We start from the raw sequence: 23,910 nt of genomic DNA, 5'->3' as shown, positions 1-23,910 counted from the left end.
TTGCAGTCCAAGGGACTCTCAAGAGTCTTCTCCAACACCACAGTCCAAAAGCATCAATTCTTCTGGTGAATTACGAGTCTTCAAACTAGAAGTAGTTAGAAACTTAGCTTTCAGTAGTCAGCTCAGTTCATAAAGCATGAATGAATGAGTTCATTTTTGTGTGATTAGTTACTAACATTTCCACTTTTTTGGAGTAGTAGAATTATTAAACTTACTTGTTTGTAGCTGATTGGCTACAAAGCAGTCAATGACATTACCATGTGAGTAGTAAGGTCACACTAACATGAAGAAAGCTTAAATCTGTTAAAGGTCAGAGCCCGCCTTTTGGAGAAAACACCTTGACAACAGAATGGAGTTTGCAGTCAGAGCAGTTCGTAGAAAGAAATTAGGTAGTTGCTTGGATTAGGGGATGGAAAATAGGGTTTGGTTGCTAAAACCTTGGCTCCCTGTCCGCCGAAGCCAAACAGAAATACAGAGACAGAGCTTCAAGGAAACAGGAAAGAGTGGCTTCAGTATTTTTCCCAGGCAACAGGGAAAGGCAGAAGGCTACCGCCTCAAGAATTGTGCCCTCCTCTCTCAAGAATAGGGAGAGGTTTTAATATTCTCATGAAGGCCCTGCCTTTTTTTTTTTTTTGCAAAGTTTCAAAACGCCACAGTTAGCATCAGGCAACTCAGCAACTGCGACTGGTGTCCCTAAAGTTATAGGCCCATTACCTTCCTTCTGAAATACAGAATGCTACAAGAGAGTCAACCCACTCCAGTACTCTTGCCTGGAAAATCCCATAGACGGAGGAGCCTGGTGGGCTGCAGTCCGTGGGGTCGCTAAGAGTCGGACAGGACTGAGCGACTTCACTTTCACTTTTCACTTTCATGCACTGGAGAAGGAAATGGCAACCCACTCCAGTGTTCTTGCCTGGAGAGTCCCAGGGACAGCAGAGCCTGGTGGGCTGCCGTCTATGGGGTTGCACAGAGTCAGACACGACTGAAGCGACTTAGCAGCAACAACAGCAGCAAGACAGTCGGACACTACTGAGCGGGTGAACTGAACTGACAAGAGAGTACAGGGGAGAAGAAGGCCAGGTGCAGAGTATAATCTACACAGAGTCAAAGAGTAACCCACTTTGTCAAGGACGGGTCCAGCTACAAATGTTTGTTAGCAGTAACCGCTGAAGAAACAAGCAACATTGTTTAACTCTTGGCTGGTATGTGCCAGAGTCCCTTCACTCATTTCTGGTTTTGCTCTAACTGTGGACCTGAGAAATACTTGGAAAGTAGAATTGACAGGACTGGGTAACCAATAGGACACGGAAAAGCTAAGGGATGGTGAAAAATCAGGAAGATTTTCCCAGGCTTCTGGGCAGGTAACTCAATAGATGCTTACTCTCATTTTCTGAGAGGCAAAGAGAAAGAACCTGGACCCGAATATTTCAGATGCCTGCAACCTCCCTAACAAAATCCGGCTACTCCAAAAGCTCCTGTTTCGGCTTGCATATCCCTTTAACTGAAGCTTCCCTGGTGGCTCAGAGGTAAGGAATCCGCCTGCAATGCGGAAGCCCTGGGTCCGATCCTTGGGTCGGGAAGACCCCTGGTGAAGGGAACGACCTACCCACTCCAGTACCCTGGCCTGCAGAACCCCACCCACCCCTTCAACGGCCTCCATGCAGTGGGCTGACTGCTTCAGCCGGCAAAGCACGAAGAAGACTCTTCTCGCCAGAGGGAGCCCTTGCGCTCGACCTCGAAGATGGGCGGTGGGCCCAGTAAACCGGAAGCTTTTCACTCCCTAAAGTCCCCGCCCCTCAAGGTGTCATGGTGGCTCCGCCCCTAAACCCCACAGCGGGGGGCCAAAAAGCGCCCGACCACAGACTCCGCCCCGCGGGAAACGGCCGCGGCCGCGCGAAGGCGCAGTCCCCGCGAGATCGCGTCAGGCGACACCGCCCGGGGGGCGGGGCTTCGCCTACGCCGGGGCGGGCTGCCGCGTCACGTGACCGCTGGCCAATGGGCGCGCGCCGCGGGGCGTTTGAACGCGGACGGCGGCGCGACCCGAGGTCTGAGGCTGGGGTCCCGGGGGTCCCGGCGCGCGCGGCTGGGCCTTCCCGCGGAGCGTGGTGTGAGCAGAGCGACAGCTGCGGCGGAAGCCGTGGCCCAGGTACCGTTCCGGGCGTCCCGCGAGAGGCGGGTCTGCGGGCCCCACGCCCGCCAGCCCCGGCTGCCTTCTCCGGGGAGGGGGCCGCGGCTTGCCGGCCCCAGGGTCGTCGTGCCGCGCCCCCCGCCGCGGGGTCTCCCGGTCCTTCTAGGTCGGCGGCCAGAAGCTCGGGCCTGGGGCCGGCCCGGCCGGCGCCCCTCTCCGAGTTCCTCCTCTGCTCAGTGGGGCCTGAACCTCCCGCCCCGCGGAGATCGGGAGGTGAAGCGTTCGCGGGATTTGAAGCCCAGGCTCGAGCGGAAGGGCCCGCAGGCCGGCAGCCTGAGCTAGTGGCGTCCTCCGCTTTGGCCGCTTCTCCCTCGGGAGAAGCCGCACTGGCCGGTCTTCCCGGCCGCCCAGCGGCAGGGGCGACGGGTGGAGAGCTCCCGCCCTGCTTCTCCGGAATCCAGACCCCTAAACCCCAGTCCAGGGCGGCCCTATCCTGACTTCTCCAGCCCTGCTGGCCGCCACACCCCCTCTTAAGACCGTCGGCCCAGGCGGGAAGGAAACTTCTGACGGGGCTCATCTCCTTTTTAGTTTTAAGTTGACTTAATGTACGAAGGAAAGTTTTTAAGATAGACTGCTTTTAAAATAACTAAGCCAACTTGCTTAGTTGCCTAATTTGTCTGGCTCGCAAACATCTCCAGGTTTGAACTAAAGAAACTTCCTTGTGGTAGGTAGGGTGTTTTATACATCCCACTTAATGTCAGCGCTTTAAAAATAGTAGTTGTCTTGGCTGTCCTGGAAACATCCCAGTATATATATCTGTATTGGCAGAAAAAATATTTAAATGAAATCTACAGTATCCGTATTTAAGAGCCCAGAGGAAAATAAGGAACGCCTGGAGAAAATGCTGAAGAAAATGTAAGGTTCAGGAAAACATTTGACAAACTCAGACGAGATGAAGATGTGCTTTGTAGTGAAAACTTATGTATGTAGATTGCCGTAGGAAACTAGAATTTTTTTTTTTTTTGTAATTTTAAGATCTGCAAAGTACAATGTAGGGCAAAAGGTGTTCATGCAAAGTAGTCTGTATTTAGTAGCAAAATACTGATGCCATCATAGTGCCTAGTATATAGTAAGCCCCCAGTATTTGTTACAGAATTAATAAGTGGCATATTACAGAGTCTTTAGGTTGGAAATCTTATTGATTAAACCTTTCCTATAGAGTACCTGAGGAGGATAAAATTGTGCCACAGATATTAATGTAATTTAAAAGCTGCAAAATGTAGGTTATTACCAGATTAGCTATCTATTTTGGGCTGATACTGCAGTTACAAAGGCTCTAATCATTTTTTATGGACAGCCTGTGTTTTCCATTTTGTTTTATATTTGATACCACCCCTTCAAAAATTAAATAATTTCTGTTATTTTTAAAGTCCTAGAGCAGAAGATGGCCAAGGAGAGATGCCTCAAAAAGTCTTTTCAAGATAGTCTTGAAGACATAAAGAAACAAATAAAAGAGAAAAGGAGTAAAAATTTGACAGAGATTAAACGGAAGTCTTTGATCATTGCGCCGTGCCCAGCAATCAGTAAGAGACTTTGATGCTTCCTGTACACCACTTTTTAAGATTTGATTTAATTACCGATAAAAAAATTTTTGTTTTCTTTTAGCCAACACTTCCAAAGTGCTAAGCTATGAAGACAACAACAGAATGTTAGCCTTAGCTTTGGAAAATGAAAAGTCCAAATTGAAAGAAGCCCACGATGTCATCTTAAAGCTGAGGAGAGAATGTTACTTCCTCAGCTATCAGCTGTACACACTGAAAAATAAACTTATGTCACAACAGACAGAAGAACCTGCTCAGGTATTTTCATCGGGAAGGCTGGATTTCTTAGGAAGAAAATGTTAAAGCCTTAAATTAGCAATTTAGAGCAATCGTATTTTTTACATTAATTGTACTGATAGCTTTGTTATTCGTGAGTTGGTCAGAACGTCTTTTCTCAGTGCTCTAGCCCCGTAGTTGTGTGTGGCCAGTTAAGAATGCTTCAGGCATACTGGTGATACTCCTATGACTTGCTTCCGAAAGGGTGCAGCAAGACCAGGCATAAAAGAAACAGTTTAGCCTCTTGCATGGCCAGGCCCTTCGAACGGTCAGCAAAGTGAGTCAGAGGGAGGGCAAGTGAGCTGGAGGTCTGGGAGTGGTGGTGGAAGTGAGTCAATTCTTCACATCAGATGGCCAGAGTGTGGGAGTTTCAGCTTCAGCATCAGTCCCTCCAGTGGATATTCAGGCCTGATTTCCTTCAGGACACTATACATTAACTGCCAAACAAGAAACATCTTGGACATTTTGCCGTCAGCTTTTTAATCTGATTCTGTTTGTGTCCAGGGATGTTTAGAAAGGCCAGCTACAACAGCACACGGAGAAAGTTTGGTTTAGGGTCTTCTGTGGGTCAGTCTCTCCTCTCATTTTCCTAAGGCCACTGCCAGGGAAACTCCAGGGGGCAGAGAAAGAAGTCACGTGGAAACTCTTAGGTGTCCGTCTGTTTGCCATACCAGTGAAGACAGCTGTGCTGGCACCTAGGGCAGCAGAAGCCGGAGCCTAGTGCTTAGGGTGGGGGGTGGGCTCAAGTCCTCTCTCCACCTAGAGGAGGGGTCAGTGAAAGGGTTCTTGCTTCCCTGCAGCTAAGGTGACCCATGTCTCTTCTGTGCATAATACATAGACTGTATACACACACATGCAGTGTATGCATTGTAGTGTGATAGAGAATCACCTGTAAAGATTAGATTTTTTTTCTTTTTAGCCTTTGTGTAAGGGTTAGATTATTAAAAAAAAAAAATTTTTTTTTCCCTCAAAATGTAATCTTTCCTAATTTTTTTTCTTGTTTGGTCAACTAGTGAGGAAAAACATTTCTCCACAGACATTTGAATCTTCCTCTTCCCTTTTCAGATTTTTGCTGAAATCACACAGAATAGTGTGAAGTGAATATTCAATAAGATAATCACAAAAACTGGTGAAAAATTCTTTTATTATAGACCTTTTGACATTGATCCATGGTTTTTTAGTAATAGAAAGCACTGGTTGCTCGGTGAGAGTGTTCTTAGCATTTAAAGCATCAGTTTGTTTTCTGCCACCTTTGATGTGCCACTCGCTCTCAGCCATCGCCTACTTGTGCGTCCTTGTTTATCAAGTCAGTTTGTAGTGATAGAGAAGCTTAAAGTGCTTTAGTAAGAATGTTTTTATTTCTTGACTGCCAATAATTATCTTGCCTTTTAAGGATTAACCAGAAAGTACCAATAGCGTTTCTTAGGTTTTATTATGGATCTTGTAAAATTTTATATCTGTAAATATCCTCCTTTATTTACCTTCAGCAATGCTAGCTTTAGAACATTAGCTGTATTGCTAATCACTCAAAACTTATTAACAGGATTAAATTTCCAGTTTTATTTCTGCTGAACAGTTTCAACCTATTCATTATAATGTCTGTATATTGTCTGTCCAACAAATTTCATAAAACAACTGCACTGCATTGGAATGAATTTTAAGGAGTCAGACTGGGCCTCTTGTTTCCCTGGCACACAGCTATTCATACACATCTGCCTGGGTCTACGCTGTCTCGCCTTTTCCTTCTGGTGCCATTGGCCGAAGTGTCTGCTCCTGTCCAAGGCCAGTCCCTCCCTGTGTGATCCGATTCTCTTCTTTTCTCCTCCTCAAGGACTTTGCTCCTGAAAGCTTGCACTCTCATCCGGCGTTCATCTCCCTCTACCCAGTTGCTCCAGTTATGTGCAAAGGCGCTTTAGTATCTCTCTCTCCTTAAGAGGAGAAGAGAACAAAGGGACCCTCTCCTGATCTCCTTCTGCTCTCTCATTTCTCTGCTCCCATTCAGAGGAGAACTTTTTGTCTTCCCTTCCTCAGCTTCCATTCGCATTTGAACTCTGTGTCAGCCTTTCACCCCCCCATTCTGCTGTCACTGTATATCTGGGTCACCAAAACCTCTGTGTGACCAAAGTCAGTAACTTTGGCCACTTTGCTTTCTTGTTGGCCTTGAAGTGCTACTATGGTACAGGGATGACTCTGCTGGAAGCGCTCTGACGTCAGCTTTCTCACCATCATAATCTCGTTTACCTTTCTGACTGTTCCATGTGTGTCTCTCTTGCTGGCGGCTGCTTTGCTCCTAAACATCAGCTGTCCTAGACCCATTGTATCCCGTCCCATAGCTTTACATGCTGTCTGCCTGCTGGCGACTTCCAAGTCTGTAGCTCGAGATCTACACACACACAGTTATTACTTGATACATTCACTTAGGTATTCTAAAGAATCTCAAACATACTTTGTACAAAGTATAAACTCTGCTTTTTCCCCCTCCCAAAGATACTGTGGACTTCTGCCGCCCTCTCTAAGTCTCGCTCAGCTCAATAAGGCAGCCCAGCTGCTTGCTCAAGTCCGAACCGCAAGAAGCTTCCCTCTCGCTCACTGTCCCTACCTCCACCCCTACTCAGTGTGAGCACACTTTGTTACCCCAAAACCTTCTGGGCTGACAAGCTTCACACTGTAGGATTCAGCCCAGGTGGCCATGTCTTGCTTGACTGACTGATGCCTTCTCAGCTGCCTATGCCTTTGGCTCCTTTCAGTCCGTGTTTCACATAGTGGTCGGATTGATCTTTTTAAAACTTAGATCATTTTACTTCCCTGCTTAATATTTAAATGACTTCTCGGTGTGTGTCACGGGCACCCCCGAGCCCCAGCCAGAGCCAACCAGCTGGGGCCAGAAGAGCAGGCCTCCTTTTAGGTGGGCAGCTGCCTTGGGGTCCACGCCCAACCTTTGTCACCCCCCAAGAGACTGGTCTTTTTCTGGAAAAAAAAGAAAAAGACTTCTCATCACACTTAGACTAAATGCCAAACTCAGGGCCCCTGTGTGCCCACCTCCTCCTGGTCTTTCCTGTGACTGTTCCAGCCCCACTGGCCGCCTTCCCTAAACAGCAGGGGTTTCCGGCATCATGACTTGTACTTTCTATCCCCAGTGCTGCTCCTTCAGGTGCCTGGCTCTTTGCATTTCTTCGGATTTCAGATGAAAGTCATCCCATCTAAAAGCCCTCCAGACATCAGCCACTCTGCCATTTCACCCTGAGTAAACATTTCCTCCACTGCACTTAGGACCACTAGCTTTTCTACGTTTTCTCTCGCTATGCTGGCCTGTAAGCTGTAAGAGGGTTGTACTCACTCTGTTTTCTAGTTATGGATTCAGTTCCTGGAACAGTCCCTGGGACCATGGCAGACTGTCAGTACGCATCTATTGTTGAAAAAATGAATGCTTTGTTGTGAATATTTTGGTTGTACCAGTGTTTTCTTTGTTTTAATACATTAATAGAACCTAGAATTATGTCCCTCTGGAATGGACTCCAAAAGTGGAATGGACTCCAATAATGACAGCACCTCCAGAGATTTATTTGTGAAGCATTTACCGTGAGTCTCAAACTCATTATTATTAATACCAGTAAATATTTAACTGTGATCCATTTGTGAAAGGAAATTAGCATCATACTGACCCGTGTATTTGAAGTCTGATACTCTCTCAAGAATGTATTTAAGAAAATTTGATATGTTGAAATTCTGTCCTGTGTAGCCACACCAAAGCTTTCTTCTATTTAGTTACTTTTTGATAAGAAGCTTCTCTTGAAGCTTCATTTGTATTTTTCTTGTATCGTGTTTTTATTCTAAGAATTGGATATTCGAATGTTGGTTATTTTGCCAGTAACACAAATAGTCTGGTTTAGAAAAGAAATCTAATAAACTACCATAGTTAACAAATCATCACACTGACGTGCTTATCCAGTTTGTTCTGAAATACCATCAGACCTCGTATACTCCTTCTCTTGAATTAGGGGACTTTATTTGTTTGCTTATGAATTACTGAAATAAAATTAGATTAGTCAAACGCACAGATCTCACAGAGTGCAGTGAGCTGGACTGATACATACGCCTGTGAACTGAAGCCTGGATTAGAGTGCAGAGCATTGCCATTGCTCTGGCCAGGATTTCTCAGCTGAGCACTGCTGACTGGACTGGATCATTCTTTGTTGTGGGCATGGTCCTAAGCACTGTGGCATTTAGCAGCATCCTCGGCCTCTACCCACCAAATGCCAGTAGCAACCCCCTCTAATAGTTGTAAGAACCAAACGTGTCTAGACGTTGCCAGATATTCTGAGGACCCAGGGGGGAGTGGGCAGGTTAAGTATCCCAAGGTGAGAGCTCCTGTCATAACCCATCCCTTCATGTCCCTTTTGAGTTTGTGCCTTTGTGCCCCTCTCCTTGTGGAAGTAATCACTAATTGATTTCTGTCCTCATATTAATTTTAATCATGAGTAGTTTTTAAACTGTTGAATATTAAGATCTGATGCAGTGTTTATGTGATGGCCAAAAAGTAAGATGAGGTAATTGAGTTTTTATAAGATTTCTAGAATTGTTATTGATTGGTTGCTATTACTCTGTTTCCACAACTTGTACTTAAGTTTTGACGTCTAGAGGGGTAAATTCTGTATAGAAAAAAAAAAAAAAATTAGAATTAAATGGCCATATTAAAGCATAAAAATGGAAATTTCATATTCCATGAGCCAAAGGGACAAAATTCTTTAAAGAAAGTGAACAGTGTGAATTCAGAGGAGTCAGTAGGTAAATACCACAAAAGAATGTTGGACCACAGAAAATCACAGCTTGGCTAATGATACAGTAGGCTCCAGAAGAGGCATCTAACTGAGCTTCTTTCAACGTAGTCTATGCATCAATCTGATTGGCTCCAGTAAAATAAAATGATGAGTTAGGGAAAGTGTTCAGGAGAAACTGTTCAATTTGATGTGTTCCTCCTAGGGGGAGTTGAGTATCAGTCACAACAAACCTGCTTCCATGTCATCATCATAAGTGTTTTTTGGTTTCCTTTGAGACAGAACAGATATACTGATATAGAATGGAATTATGAAATGTTACTAAAAGAAAAAAAACTTTGTAGAAAATCTTAAATTCTTTTATTGCATAACTGTTTTAAGTTTTTTGTTTTTTATTGGTACTTTCTAAGGCAAGTTCTTGAGGATGCTGACTGTCCAGGACAAAAAGAATCATTCCAAGTAGAAGGTAATTCAAATGAAAATCTAAAAATACTGTTAAGGCACAATAAGATCTTTGAGAACAAGTAGCAATTAAATTTCTCTAATTTTTGTTTTTTTTACCTTTTAAAATCTGCTCATCTGGTATTCTGCTCAAAGCAAATATCTATCTGTTTTACACAGAATAACAAAAGAGTTTTAAAATCCATCCATTTTTATTTTTCCAGATCTGTAGTCAGAAACCTTGGTTACAACTGTGGCTGCAGTTTACTGAGCCTATGTGTTACACTCTGTTGGGCACTTAACATACATTTTCTTACTTAACCCTTGTAACAACCTTGGAATATATAGGTACAGACAGTCAAAAGGCAGTAAATAGTAAGCTCCCCAGATTTTTATTTATTTTGAGTAAATGGAAAACTACAGAAAGAATCTTCATTAGTTCCATTTTTAACTTTGAATTCTAACATTCTTAATTTAAATTTCCATAAAGTGAACGTGTTTTTCTCATTTATTTTTTTTAATTCTCAGAGCCAGTACCTACTATTTCTCAAGACAGACCAGGATTTGATTTGGATTCAAGTGAAGATAAGTCAACTGATATTGTCTTACCTAGAACTATATCTCTCCGTCGTGGTTTAAAGAAATACATTAACAGTCCATGTCAGACTAGTGCTGTGGACGATTTTGGAATCAGTCATTTGTCAGAGGACTCTTTGGAACTAGAAAGGATTAGATTTGTAGGCCCACCAGTAAACACACGGATACCTGAAAACGTAGAACAAAGTGTTTGTCGGTACAACAGGAGTCAAATTTACTTATCACCAAGGCTCATTCACCCAGGACGATCTGCCAAAACAAAGAAAGACGTTTATGACTGTAAATCACAACAAACTAAAAGTAAGCACAGAGATGCCAAAGAAAGAAAAGGAAAAGAGAAAGCTAACAAAAGGGGAAAATCAAAATCTGTATCAAAGTATAAAGGGAGCAAAAGTGAAAATAAAACTGTTTCCCAAAAAAAGTTGAATGAAGTTGTCACCTCCTGTGATGCTTACAATTTTAATTTGGAAGAGGGTGTTCACCTTACTCCTTTCCGGCAAAAAGTGTGCAATGATGCTGCAGGAGAAGAAACCAGCAATGACTCTGAAGTGAGTGTCTGTGAATCAAGCTGTTCAGGAGATGATTCTGATGACCTCTATGTTCCCACATGCAAGTCCAGTCCAGATCTCAGCAGTGAATCAGCCAGGAGTCCGGTCCCCAGGCCTCGGCCTAAACGAGCACTGAGACGTGCGGGCTCTGAGACAACGGAGACTCCTCCTGGTAAGTGATTTACTTGCTGGCCTGCACTCTTGATGTTTATGATAAAGATCACTCCTGGTACTTACATACTAGCATTTGCCATCTGCTTCTCTGGAGGAGGTTATAGACTTACCATCTGTCTCTTTGGGGAAAATTAAATAGTGGGGGACTGGAGGTGCAAACCACAGTGTGTTGCTTTGACATACTTTAAGCTAATTTAAATCCTCTTTAAGAACAAACAGTACTCGTCATGGAGAAAGTGTTTTTACTTTGAGTAAATGAAACCTTCCAAAGCAGGGAAAGTTGTGGAGTTAGGTTGAATTAAAATGCCTATTATGCACTCCCCCAAAACATGCCCCTGAAAATGAAATTGAAATTAAATCCAGCAACCTGTAATTTTAATGACTTTGCTCTATCATCAACTTGACAGGATCCAGAATTTAAAATAATTTTCTATTTAGTGAAGGTGGCCTAATAAGACCAAGAAAACCTTTTCCTCAATTCCTTAGTAGTATTTTATAAGACGTGTAAAACATCTAAAAACTGTGGCTTAGAAAATCTTGCTTTTTTTGGTTAGATCAGAAAGTAGCCCAGCTATTGACAATACAGCCTGCTGCTGCCCACAGAGAGTCTCATCTGGGAACTGTATTAATAGTTACTGTGCGAACGTAAACAGGCAAGTTTTATCATTCTCAAAATGCTGTTGTGCTAGCTCATTTGATCCCCATAACAGCACTGTTAGGGTTGTTATGATGGTGTTAGTCAATTATATCTGACTCTTTGTGACCCTGTGAATTGTAGCCCACCAGACTCCTCTATCCATGGGATTCTCCAGGAAAGAATACTGAAGTGGGTTGCCAGTCCCTTCTCCAAGGGGTCTTCCCTATGGAGGGATCCAACCCAGGTCTCCTACATTGCAGGCGGATTCTTTACTGTCTGGGCCACCAAGGAAGCCTCTAGCTAGGTGGTGAAAAGTCAAAGTCGCTCAGTCGTGTCTGACTCTTTGTGACCCCATGGACTCCATGGAGTTCTCCAGGCCAGAATACTGGAGTGGGTAGCTGTTCCCTTCTCCAGGGGATCTTCCCAACCCAGGGATTGAGCCCAGGTCTCCTGCACTGCAGGCAGATTCTTTACCAGCTCAGCCACCAGGGAAGCCCAGCTAGGTGCTTTAGTTCAGTTCAGTAGCTCAGTGGTATCCAACTCTTTGCGACCCCATGGACTGTAGCAAGCCAGGCCTCCCTGTTCATCACCAACTCCTGGAGTTCACTCAAACTCATATCTGTTGAGTCTGTGATGCCATCCAACTATCTCATCCTCTGTTGTCCCCTTCTCCGCCTTCAATCTTTCCCAGCATCAGGGTCTTTTCCAGTGAGTCAGTTCTTCGCATCAGGTGGCCAAAGTATTGGAGCTTCAGTCTCAGCCTCAGTCCTTCCAATGAAGATTCAGGGTTGATCTCCTTTAGGATGGACTGGTTGGATGTCCTTGCAGTCCAAGGGACCCTCAACAATCTTCTCCAACACCACAGTTCAAAAGCATCAATTCTTCAGCACTCAGCTTTCTTTATAGTCCAACTCATACCCATACGTGACCACTGGAAAAACCACAGCCTTGACGAGATGGACCTTTGTTGGCAAAGTAACGTCTCTGCTTTTTAATACGCTGTCTAGATTGTCATAACTTTCCTTCCAAGGAGTAAGCGTCTTTTAATTTCATGGCTGCAGTCACCATCTGCAGTGATTCTGGAGCCCCCAAAAATAAAGTCTGACACTGTTTCCGCTGTTTCCCCATCTATTTCCCATGAAGTGTTGGGACCAGATGCCGTGATCTTCGTTTTCTGAATGTTGAGCTTTAAGCCAACTTTTTCGCTCTCCTCTTTCACTTTCTTTTTTTTTTTTTCTTTTATTTTTTTTATTAACTAAAGTTTATATTTTATTGGTATTTCCTTCATTAATTTTTTTTTTAATTTTTTAATTTTTTTTTATTTTTTAAATTTTAAAATCTTTAATTCTTACATGCGTTCCCAAACATGAACCCACCTCCCTCCCCACAACATCTCTCTGGGTCATCCCCATGCACCAGCCCCAAGCATGCTGCACCCTACGTCATACATGGACTGGCGATTCAATTCTTACATGACAGTATACATGTTAGAATTCCCATTCTCCCAAATCATCCCACCCTCTCCCTCTCCCTCTGAGTCCAAAAGTCCGTTATACACATCTGTGTCTTTTTTCCTGTCTTGCATACAGGGTCGTCATTGCCATCTTCCTAAATTCCATATATATGTGTTAGTATACTGTATTGGTGTTTTTCTTTCTGGCTTACTTCACTCTGTATAATTGGCTCCAGTTTCATCCATCTCATCAGAACTGATTCAAATGAATTCTTTTTAACGGCTGAGTAATACTCCATTGTGTATATGTACCACAGCTTTCTTATCCATTCATCTGCTGATGGACATCTAGGTTGTTTCCATGTCCTGGCTATTATAAACAGTGCTGCGATGAACATTGGGGTACATGTGTCTCTTTCAATTCTGGTTTCCTCAGTGTGTATGCCCAGCAATGGGATTGCTGGGTCATAAGGTAGTTCTATTTGCAATTTTTTAAGGAATCTCCACACTGTTCTCCATAGTGGCTGTACTAGTTTGCATTCCCACCAACAGTGTAGGAGGGTTCCCTTTTCTCCACACCCTCTCCAGCATTTATTGCTTGCAGCAAGGTGAAAAGACAGCCTTCTGAATGGGAGAAAATAATAGCAAATGAAGCAACTGACAAACAACTAATCTCAAAAATATACAAGCAACTTATGCAGCTCAATTCCAGAAAAATAAACGACCCAATCAAAAAATGGGCCAAAGAACTAAATAGACATTTCTCCAAAGAAGACATACAGATGGCTAACAAACACATGAAAAGATGCTCAACATCACTCATTATTAGAGAAATGCAAATCAAAACCACAATGAGGTACCACTTCACACCAGTCAGAATGGCTGCGATCCAAAAATCCTCTTTCACTTTCATCAAGAGGCTTTTTAGTTCCTCTTCTCTTTCTGCCATAAGGGTGGTGTCATCTGCATATCTGAGGTGATTGATATTTCTCCTGGCAATCTTGATTCCAGCTTGTGCTTCTTCCAGTCCAGCGTTTCTCATGATGTACTCTGCATAGAAGTTAAATAAGCAGGGTGACAATATCCAGCCTTGACATACCCCCTTTCCTATTTGGAAACAGTCTGTTGTTCCATGTCCAGTTCTAACTGTTGCTTCCTGACCTGCATACAGGTTTCTCAAGAGGCAGGTCAGGTGGTCTGGTATTCCCATCTCTTTCAGAATTTTCCACAGTTTATTGTGATCCACACAGTCAAAGGCTTTGGCATAGCCAATAAAGCAGAAATAGATGTTTTTCTGGAACTCTCTTGCTTTTTCGATGATCCAGTGGATGTTGGCAATTTGATCTCTGGATCCTCTGCCTTTTCTAAAACCAGCTTGAACATCTGGAAGTTCATGGTTCACGTATTGCTGAAGCCTGGCTTGGAGAATTTTGAGCATTACTTTACTAGCGTGTGAGATGAGTGCAATTGTGTGGTAGTTTGAGCATTCTTTGGCATTGCCTTTCTTTGGGATTGGAGTGAAAACTGACCTTTTCCAGTCCTGTGGCCACGGCTGAGTTTTCCAAGTTTGCTGGCATATTGAGTGCAGCACTTTCACAGCATCATCTTGTACCACAATTTCTGTATCCATTCATCTGTTGATGAACATCTAGGCTGCTTCCATGTCCCAGCTACTGCAAAAAGTGCTGCGGTGAACACTGGGGTGCATGCATCTCTTTCCCAGTCACGGTTTCCTCAGGGTATAGCCCACTAGTGGGATTGCTGGATCATGTGGTAGCTCTATCCCTAGTTTTTAAAGCAGTCTCCATACTGCTCTTTGTATGTGGCTGTGTCAGGTTACATTCCCAACAGTGCAAGAGGGTTCCCTTTTCTCCACATCTCTGCAGAATGTATTGGTTGTAGATTTTTTTAATGATGGCCTTGCTGCCTGGTGTGCGGTGATACCGCACTCTGATCATGAGCATGTCGAGAATCTTCTCATGCGTTTGCTGGCCATCTGTTTATGTCGTCTTTAGAGGAAAGTCTGTTTAGGTCTTCTGTTCTTCTGGTATTGAGCTGTGTGAGCTGCTTGTATATTTTGCAGATTAATCCTTTGTCAGTTTTGTTTGCAATTATTTTTTCTCATTCTGAGGGTTGTCTTTTAATCTTGTTTATCGTTTCCATTGCTATGCCCTTCAGAGGGCTTCCCTGGTAGCTCAGCTGGTAAAGAATCCTCCTGCAATGCAAGTGACCCTGGTTTGATTCCTGGGTCAGAAAGATCTCCTGGAGAAGGGATAGGCTACATCCTCCAGTATTCTTGGGCTTCCCTGGTGGCTCAGCTGGTAAAGAATCTGCCTGCAGTACAGGAGACCTGGGTTAGGAAGATCCCCTGGAGAAGGGAATGGTTACCCACTCCAGTATTCTGGCCTGGAGAACTCCATGGGGTCACAAAGAGTCGGACACAACTGAGTGACTCACTTTGCTGTGCAAAAGCTTTTAAGTTTTATTAAGTCCCATTTGTTTACTTTTGTTTTTATTTCCATTACTCTAGGAAGTGGGTCACAGAGGATCTTGCTGTGATGTATGTCAATGAGTGTACTGCCTATATTTTCCTCTAAGAGCTTTATACTTTGTGGCCTTATATTTAAATCTTTAATCTATTTTGAGTGTATTTTATTTGTGTGGTATTAGAGGGGCTTCCCTGGTGGCTCAGACAAAAGAATCTGCCTGTAAGCTGAGAAACCTGGATTTGATCCCTGTGTCAGGGAGATCCTCTGGAGAAGGAAACCCGCTCCAGTATGCTTGCCTGGAGAATCCCATGGACAGATGGTATTAGAAGGTGTTGTAGTTTCATTCTTTCACATGTCGCTGTCAGGTTTTCCCAGCACCACTTGTTGAAGAGGCTATCTTTTCTCTATTGTGTATTCTTGCCTCCTTTGTCATAAAGAGGTACCCATGGGTGCGTAGGTTTGACTGAACTGAGCTGACTGACCGTATCGGCTTGATGGCTGTAGTTTTGTAGTATAGTCTGAAGTCAAGAAGGTTGATTCTTCCAGCTCCATTCGTCTTTCTCAAGATCACTTTGACTATTTGGGGACTTTTGTGTTTCCATATAAATTATGAAATTTTCTGTTCTGTGAAAAATAAAAATGGTAGTTCAGTTCAGTTCAGTCGCTCAGTCGTGTTCGACTCTGCGACCCCATGAATCGCAGCACGCCAGGCCTCCCTGTCCATCACCAACTCCCAGAGTTCTCTCAGACTCACGTCCATCCAGTCAGTGATGCCATCCAGCCATCTCATGCTCTGTCGTCCCCTTCTCCCGCCCCCACTCCCTCCCAGCATCAGAGTCTTTTCCAGTGAGTCAACTCTTCGCATGAGGTGGCCAAAGTACTGGAGCTTCAGCTTTAGCGTCATTCCTTCCAAAGGATTCCCAGGGCCGATCTCCTTCAGAATGGACTGGTTGGATCTCCTTGCAGTCCAAGGGACTCTCAAGAGTCTTCTCCAACACCACAGTTCAAAAGCATCAATTCTTCGGCGCTCAGCCTTCTTCACAGTCCAACTCTCACATCCATACATGACCACAGGAAAAACCATAGCCTTGACTAGACGGACCTCAGTCGGCAAAGTAATGTCTCTACTTTTGAATATGCTGTCTAGGTTGGTCATAACTTTTCTTCCAAGGAGTAAGCGTCTTTTAATTTCATGGCTTCAGTCACCATCTGCAGTGATTTTGGAGCCCCCCAAAATAAAGTCTGACACTGTTTCCACTGTTTCCCCATCTATTTCCCATGAAGTGATGGGACCAGATGCCATGATCTTAGTTTTCTGAAGGTTGAGCTTTAAGCCAACTTGTTCACCCTCCTCTTTCACTCTCATCAAGAGGCTTTTTAGTTCCTCTTCACTTTCTGCCATAAGGGTGGTATCATCCGCATATCTGAGGTGATTGATATTTCTCCCGGCAATCTTGATTCCAGCTTGTGTTTCTTCCAGTCCAGCGTTTCTCATGATGTACTCTGCATAGACGTTAAATAAGCAGGGTGACGATATACAGCCTTGATGTACTCCTTTTCCTATTTGGAACCAGTCTGTTGTTCCATGTCCAGTTTAAGTGTTGCTTCCTGACCTGCATACAGGTTTCTCAAGAGGCAGGTCAGGTGGTCTGGTATTCCCATCTCTCAGAATTTTCCACAGTTGATTGTGATCCACACAGTCAAAGGCTTTGGCATAGTCAATAAAGCAGAAACAGATGTTTTTCTGGAACTCTCTTGCTTTTTCCATGATCCAGCGGATGTTGGCAATTTGATCTCTGGTTCCTCTGCCTTTTCTAAAACCAGCTTGAACATCAGGAAGTTTACGGTTCACGTATTGCTGAAGAATTTTGAGCATTACTGTACTAGCGTGTGAGATGAGTACAATTGTGCGGTAGTTTGAGCATTCTTTGGCATTGCCTTTCTTTGGGATAGGAATGAAAACTTTTCCAGTGCTGTGGCCACTGCTGAGTTTTCCAAATTTGCTGGCATATTGAGTGCAGCACTTTCACAACATCATCTTTCAGCATTTGAAATAGCTTAGTTGGAATTCCATCACCTCCACCAGCTTTGTTCATAGTGATGCTTTCTAAGACTCACTTGACTTCACATTCCAGGATGTCTGGCTCTAGATGAGTGATCACATCATCATGATTATCTGGGTCGTGAAGATCTTTTTTATACAGTTCTTCTGTGTATTCTTGCCACCTCTTCTTAATATCTTCTGCTTCTGTTAGGTCCAGACCATTTCTGTCCTTGATCGAGCCCATCTTTGCATGAAATGTTCCCTTGGTATCTCTAATTTTCTTGAAGAGATCGCTAGTCTTTCCCATTCGGTTCTTTTCCTCTATTTCTTTGCATTGATCGCTGAAGAAGGCTTTCTTATCTCTTCTTGCTATTCTTTGGAACTCTGCATTCGGATGCTTATATCTTTATCTCCTTTGCTTTTTGCCTCTCTTCTTTTCACAGCTATTTGTAAGGCCTCCCGATACAGCCATTTTGCTTTTTTGCATTTCTTTTCCATGGGGATGGTCTTGATCCCTGTCTCCTGTACAATGTCCCGAACCTCATTCCATAGTTCATCAGGCACTCTTTCTATCAGATCTCGGCCCTTAAATCTATTTCTCACTTCCACTGTATAAGGGATTTGATTTAGGTCATACCTGAATGGTCTAGCGGTTTTCCCTACTTTCTTCAATTTAAGTCTGAATTTGGCAATAAGGAGTTCATGATCTGAGCCACAGTCAGCTCCCAGTCTTGTTTTTGTTGACTGTATAGAGCTTCTCCATCTTTGGCTGTAAAGAATATAATCAGTCTGATTTCAGTGTTGACCATCTGATGATGTCCATGTGTAGAGTCTTCTCTTGTGTTGTTGGAAGAGGGTGTTTGCTATGACCAGTGCCTTCTCTTGGCAATACTCATTTAGTCTTTGCCCTGCTTCATTCTGCATTCCAAGGCCAAATTTGCCCGTTACTCCAGGTGTTTCTTGACTTCCTACTTTTGCATTCCAGTCCCCTATGAAAAGGACGTCTTTTTTGGGTGTTAGTTCTAAAAGGTCCTGTAGGTCTTCATAGAACTGTTCAACTTCAGCTTCTTCAGCGTTACTGGTTGGGGCAGAGACTCGGATCACTGTGGGTAGTATAGTCATTTCTCACATTGTTCTTCTAACCCAAGAACAGGCTGTGTCTCCATCTGTGTGTGTCATCCTCGATTTCATTCGTCAGTGTTATAGTTTTTTGCGTGACAGGACTTTTGTTTCCTTAGGTAGGTTTGTTCCTCGGTATTCTTTTCATTGCAGTGGTGAATGGAATTGTTCCCTTAATTTCTCTTTCTGATTTTTCATTGTTAGTGTGTATGAACTCAAGGGATTTCTGTGCTAGTTTTTTATCCTACAACTTTCTATATTTATTGATGAGCTCTAGTAATTTTATGGTGGAATCTTTAGGGTTTTCCATGTATCGTATCATCTCCCTGCAAATAGAGTTTTACTGCTTTTCTCATTTGGGTTTATTTCTTTTTCCTCTCTGATTGCTGTGGCCAGAACTTCCACAAGTATGTTGAACAATCACGGCAAGAATGGGCAGCCTGTCTCGTTTCCGATATTAGAGGGAACACTGTCAGTTTCTCACTGTTGAGAATGATGTTTGCTGTGGGTTTGTTGTATATGGCCTTTATTATGTTGAGGTGTGTTCCTTCTAAGCCTGCTTTCTGGAGAGTTTCTTATCGTAAATAGGTTGCCATTTCCTCCTCCAGGGGCTCTTCCTCACTCAGGGATTGAACCTGCGTCTCCTGCATGACAGGAGCCACCGGGAAGGCCTGATCCTTTCAAAGTATTGTTGGATTCTGTTTGCTAGAATTTTGTGGAGGATTTTTGCATCTGTGTTCATCAGTGATATTGGCCTGTGGTTTTATTTTTCCATGGTATCTTTGTCTGATCTTGGTGTCAGGGTGAGGATGGCCTTGTAGAATGAGTCCTCTGCAGATTTTGGGTGCCTTGAAGGTGTGCGATCGCGTGGCTTTCGTCCCTGTGTCTGTCTGGGTTTTGGAACCGTCCTCAATAAAAGTTGTTTTTGTAGGTGCACTGCCTGAAACTCACCAGTCGCCTCATTTTAGCCTGAAGGATATCACGAATGTCCCTTTGTATCCTGTGATGAAAACCAGAAAGCTCTCTCTTTCTCCAAAGAACAACGCCGAAAGCCCACCAGTGTCTTTACGTAAACGCCGGTGCACCGCCGCCGTCGTGAGCTATAAGGAACCCACGCTCGCTTCGTAAGTATTTGGCTTGTGGGAATTCACTTTTAACGACACACCTGGGAGAGTAAGGTTGCCGCGCTTCCTTAAAGGGTGAGCCTTGTTTGAAATACACCATTTTGATGAAACCCTGAAGTGAGAGTATTAACAGTGGCATGATCTGCAGTACACTGAAGAGTGAGCTAGTCCCGGGATGCTTATTGCCATACTTAAGAGTTCTCTTTGCTCTTACAGGAAGCTGAGGAGAGGGGACCCTTTCACAGATTTGTGTTTCTTGAATTCGCCTATTTTCAAGCAGAAAAAAGATTCCAGACACTGTTCTAAAAAAAAAACGTGAAGCAAGTACAATGAAGCCTGTGTTAGATGCTATTGAAATTCATCCTACACCCGATTCTGTGGCGCCAAGAGGGAATCTGTAAAAGTATTCAGATGGTTGAACTATTGCTATAGAATATTCTCTTGACAAGACTATAGATCATGACCATGTCTTCAAAACTGTGCTTCAGAAGTGATGTGTCTTCTTAGACCTTTGATACATTTGGTTTATTTTTCTTCTAGCTATAAATAACTGGACTGAAGCACTGTCATAGTTTATATTTTTTTATATTGCCTAAAATTTAATTGATGTATCTTATACCAACATTGGGAAATTAGTCATGTTTCTTCAAATTAAGATGTTTTCATTATAAGGCATCTTTTTAGACAGACTGAAGATCTTTTGAAACTCTTTGTACAGTGCTTGAATGAAATGAACCCTTGTCATTCATAGCAGAGTATGCACTAAGCTGTTTGTGGGTTCCTTATACCACGCTGTATTTGACTTTCTCAGACAGAATGTGTATGAGATGGCGACTGGAGAGCTGGAGGTCGCTTAGGCCCAGAGACTGGGCAAGCGGCTGCCTCTGGACCCACAGCGCTACATGTCTGTTGCTGGGAGCGATCACTAGCAAAGCCACAGACCATTGTGTCATGGCCTGTCGGCAGAGTGCCTTGTTTAGTCAGAAATGCCAAGTGCTGGATGTGTGAGAGCCAAGGCCTTTTCTGTCCATTTGATAAAATTCCTAAGTCCACGGCTGAGGGACACTCCAGCGGCAGAAGGGACGCGTGCTCAAACCCGAAGCCGTGAACTCACTCGGGTCAGGGCCTCAGGTGACGTGAAGCCAGTTTGCGACCCAGCCAACCTGGGACCCCGGTGTGGAGAGTAGACGGCGGCCCGCGCTGGAGTGGATCTGGCCTGGTTTAACTGCTCCAACCTGCCCGGGGAGGATCAGCTGGCTTGGGGTCTCTGCCTCTGCCTGTAAATCCTGGTGTGACTTCGTTTCCTCAAGGTTCCTAATTAAAGAATAGAATCTACCTTTCTAAGAAAAAAGTAAATTCAGTGAGAGTTCGGTTCTGAGAGTTTGAAGCTCACGCTTTTATATGTGTCTATAAATTTCGATTCGTGTCTAGAGAGCAATAAAGTTTGTATGAGGCAGCACGCTTGTTCTTCCCGCTCTTTAAACACAGACGCGCCCTGTCTCTGGTCGACTCTGCCTCCAGCCGCCACTGCTCTCGCCCTCCAGGGACGTTTCTCCCCCAAACCTTGGCTTTCCCGTGGTCGTCGCCTCGGTCACAGTGCCATCCTCACGAGTCTCCTCTCTCTCCTCTTCTCACGGGAGCCTCCCGTGGCAGTGTCTGTCCCAGCTGCCTCTCCAGCCCTGACCTCGAGCTCTCTACTGCACCTCCACGCCCGCCTGCGCTCCGTGCGAGTCAGCCCAGACTTGCCTGCCCCTGATGGAGTCACGGGCTCACGTGCCCTACTCTGCCACCACAGTCTTCTTTTTCCACTTTGTTTATTCAGCTACTGCCCTTCCACTTGCTGTTTGAATTCATTCAAACTCTAGGATGGCTCTTAGGATTCAGTACAGTTTTTAAAGCTTAACTTCCCAGTCACAGCTGCTGCATTGCAGGTGCTCAGTAGCCACAGATGACTCGTTACCACACTGGGGACAACACAGAGATAGCCCATTCCTGTCGCTCCAGAAAGTCCTGCTGGACTGGAGGCTCTTCTAGGCCAGCAGCGTGCAGCCTGCAGGTCCAAATAAAACTTGTTTCTGTCTTAATAATAAAAATGCATTCAGTGAAAAAGAATGTTTTATAAAGTATATTTTTCTTTAAATCAAAAATTACTGTTTTTAACACAGTCTGCTTTTGCATGGTCTGCAAGGTAAAGATGCTTTTTTTCTTTAAATCAAAACCTTGCTATTAATTTATTTTATCCCTTAAGCTTGCAAAGTCTAAAATATTTACTCTCAACCCTTTACCCCCAAAGCTTGCCAACTCCTGCTCTTCGCCACTGCCTGCCTTTCCTGTTGATTACTTCATGGATCTTTCTCTTCTGACATTTTTCGATCTACCTTTATCCTCGCCTTCCCTTCATCTCCAGACTCGATTATTCTGAATTTGGTGGTTTCATTTACCTCTGGCCCTGCTGGGTCTCCGTTGCCGCGCGGACTTTCTCTAGTTTCTCTGCTGTCTGCTGCGGTGCGCGGGCGTTCCCTGCAGCGGCCCCTCTTGCTGCCAAGCACGGGCTCTCGGTGTGCGAGCCTCGGCTGCGGCAGCGCGCCGGCCGTGTTTGTGGCTCGCTGGCTCCAGGGCCTGTGGGCTTCAGCGGTGGTACTAGTGGCTCCTCAGCATGTGGGACCTTCCTGGACCAGGGGTCGAACCTGTATCCCCTGGACCACCAGGGAAACCCTGTACTTCCATAGTTCCGTATTTCACTGTTTCTTTATTCTTGTCGTAGTGTTTATCCACAGGCTATTAAAATTGCTTTGTATTTTAACATTTTTACATGAATGTTATGTTGTATACGTCTTTTAACAACTTTTTACTCAACACTGTTTTTAGATTTGTCCATGTTGGCAGATGTAGTTTATTTTGCTTGGTGTACAAAACTTTATTATATAAACTAGACTTCCTCTTTTCAGAAACAATTGGCTTCCACTTTGTCATTATTATAAGTTAGTGCTTCACTGAATATTCTGTGTTCTTATGAATAAGTAAGTTTCCAGGGAGTTAGTACCTAAAAGTAGGGTTGCTCTTCTGATAAAACGAGTATGTCATTTTCTGAACAACAATTTTTTAAAACTTAAATATGTGTTTACTTTTTGTAGTATACTTGATTTACAATGCTATGTTAGCTTCTGGTAAATAAACAGCAAAGTCACTCACTTATGTGTAACCTATAATGGAGATTCTTCTTAGAGGTTCTTGTGAAATACTGAATAGACTTCCCTGTGCTATACAGGAGGTCCTTGTTCATCTGTTTTATGTGTAGTGCGTATCTGTTAATCCTCCGTCCCTCACCTTTCCCTTTCAGTAACCATGAGTTTGTTTTCTTTGAGCCTATTTCTGTTTTATAAATAAGTTCATTTGTATTACTTTTTAAATATTTATTTATTTGGCTGTTCCAGGTCTGAGCTGCAGCATGCAGGACCTCCTGCTAACAAGCTTTAGTTACAGCACATAAGACCCAGTTCCCTGACCAGGGATCAGACCCAGGCCGCCTGCGTTGGGAGCATGGAGTCTTGGCCACTGGACCACAGGGAAGTCCCTGTATCATTTTTTGGATTCCACATACAAGCGATCTCACATGATATTTGTATGTCTGACTTCACTGAGTGTGATAATCTCTAGGTCCATCCGTGTTGCTACGAATGGCATTCTTTCATTCTCTTGCTGAGTAAAAACTATGAGATACTATCTTTGAAGTACAAGTTGTTAGGTAGGTTTATTCCTAGGTATGTTATTCTTTTTATATAATTATAAATTAGATTGCCCCCTTAATTTCTCTGATAATTTGTTTATAGAAATATAACAGATTTCTAATATGTTAATTTTTGTATCATGCAACTTTACCAAATTCATTGATGAGCTATAGTAGTTTTCTCATGGCATGTTAGGATTTCTCTGTAAAATATGTCGTCTGCAAACAGTGACAGTCTTCTTCCTTTGCAGTTGGATTCTTTCTCTTTTTCCCTCTGGATGCTTCGCCTCAGGCTTCCAAAACTATATTGAATACAAGTGGCAAGAGGACTTCCCTGCTGGTCCAGTGGTTAAGACTGTTTGCAGCGTAGGGGACAAGTCCTGGTCAGTGAAGTTCACATGCCAGGTGGTGCAGCCCCCAAAATAGTGGCAAGAGTGGGCATCCTTGTTTCTGACACTGGAGAGAAGGCTTTCAACTCTTCACCGTTTGAGTATGTAAGTAGCTGTGACTGTCATATGTGGCCTCTGGTATGTTGAGGTAGGTTCCCTCTGTGCCCACTTTCTGGAGAGTTTCTATCGTAAACGAGTGTTGGATTTTGTCAGATGCTTTTTCTGCGTTTTTTGTGAGTGAAACAGCAGCTGGTCATGTTCTGGGGGATTCTTTCATAAGTAATTCATTGCTTTTCCCTTGCTGCGTTTAGCACTTTGGTTTTAACTCTTATCATTTCGATCACAGTGTGTCTTGGTGTTCTCCTCTTTGGTTTGTCCTGTATCAGAC

General features: G+C 43.8%; 1 protein-coding gene across 1 annotated transcript; it reads left to right on the top strand.

Moving 5' to 3' along the window:
• SGO1 (shugoshin 1) lies at positions 1,982 to 22,217 on the top strand. Its single transcript, XM_018053243.1, has 8 exons — positions 1,982 to 2,146; positions 3,559 to 3,711; positions 3,794 to 3,987; positions 7,490 to 7,584; positions 9,191 to 9,246; positions 9,750 to 10,538; positions 19,214 to 19,406; positions 19,623 to 22,217. The coding sequence occupies exons 1-8, from the start codon at positions 1,996 to 1,998 to the stop codon at positions 19,723 to 19,725; spliced, it is 1,734 nt and encodes a 577-aa protein (XP_017908732.1). The 5' UTR covers positions 1,982 to 1,995; the 3' UTR covers positions 19,726 to 22,217.

Source organism: Capra hircus, chromosome 1 (assembly GCF_001704415.2).
Source record: "Capra hircus breed San Clemente chromosome 1, ASM170441v1, whole genome shotgun sequence".
NCBI classification, from domain to species: domain Eukaryota; kingdom Metazoa; phylum Chordata; class Mammalia; order Artiodactyla; family Bovidae; genus Capra; species Capra hircus.
This window is presented reverse-complemented; position numbering and strand designations above follow the sequence as displayed.

What these genes read in the sequence shown, in the direction of transcription:
- SGO1 (XM_018053243.1), top strand. Translation starts at nt 1,996, where the DNA reads ATGGGCGCGCGCCGCGGGGCGTTTGAACGCGGACGGCGGCGCGACCCG. An exon ending in AGACAGAAGAACCTGCTCAG is followed by an intron (nt 3,988 to 7,489) that starts GTATTTTCATCG and finishes ATACATTAATAG; the next exon opens with AACCTAGAATTATGTCCCTC. An exon ending in AGAATCATTCCAAGTAGAAG is followed by an intron (nt 9,247 to 9,749) that starts GTAATTCAAATG and finishes TTTAATTCTCAG; the next exon opens with AGCCAGTACCTACTATTTCT.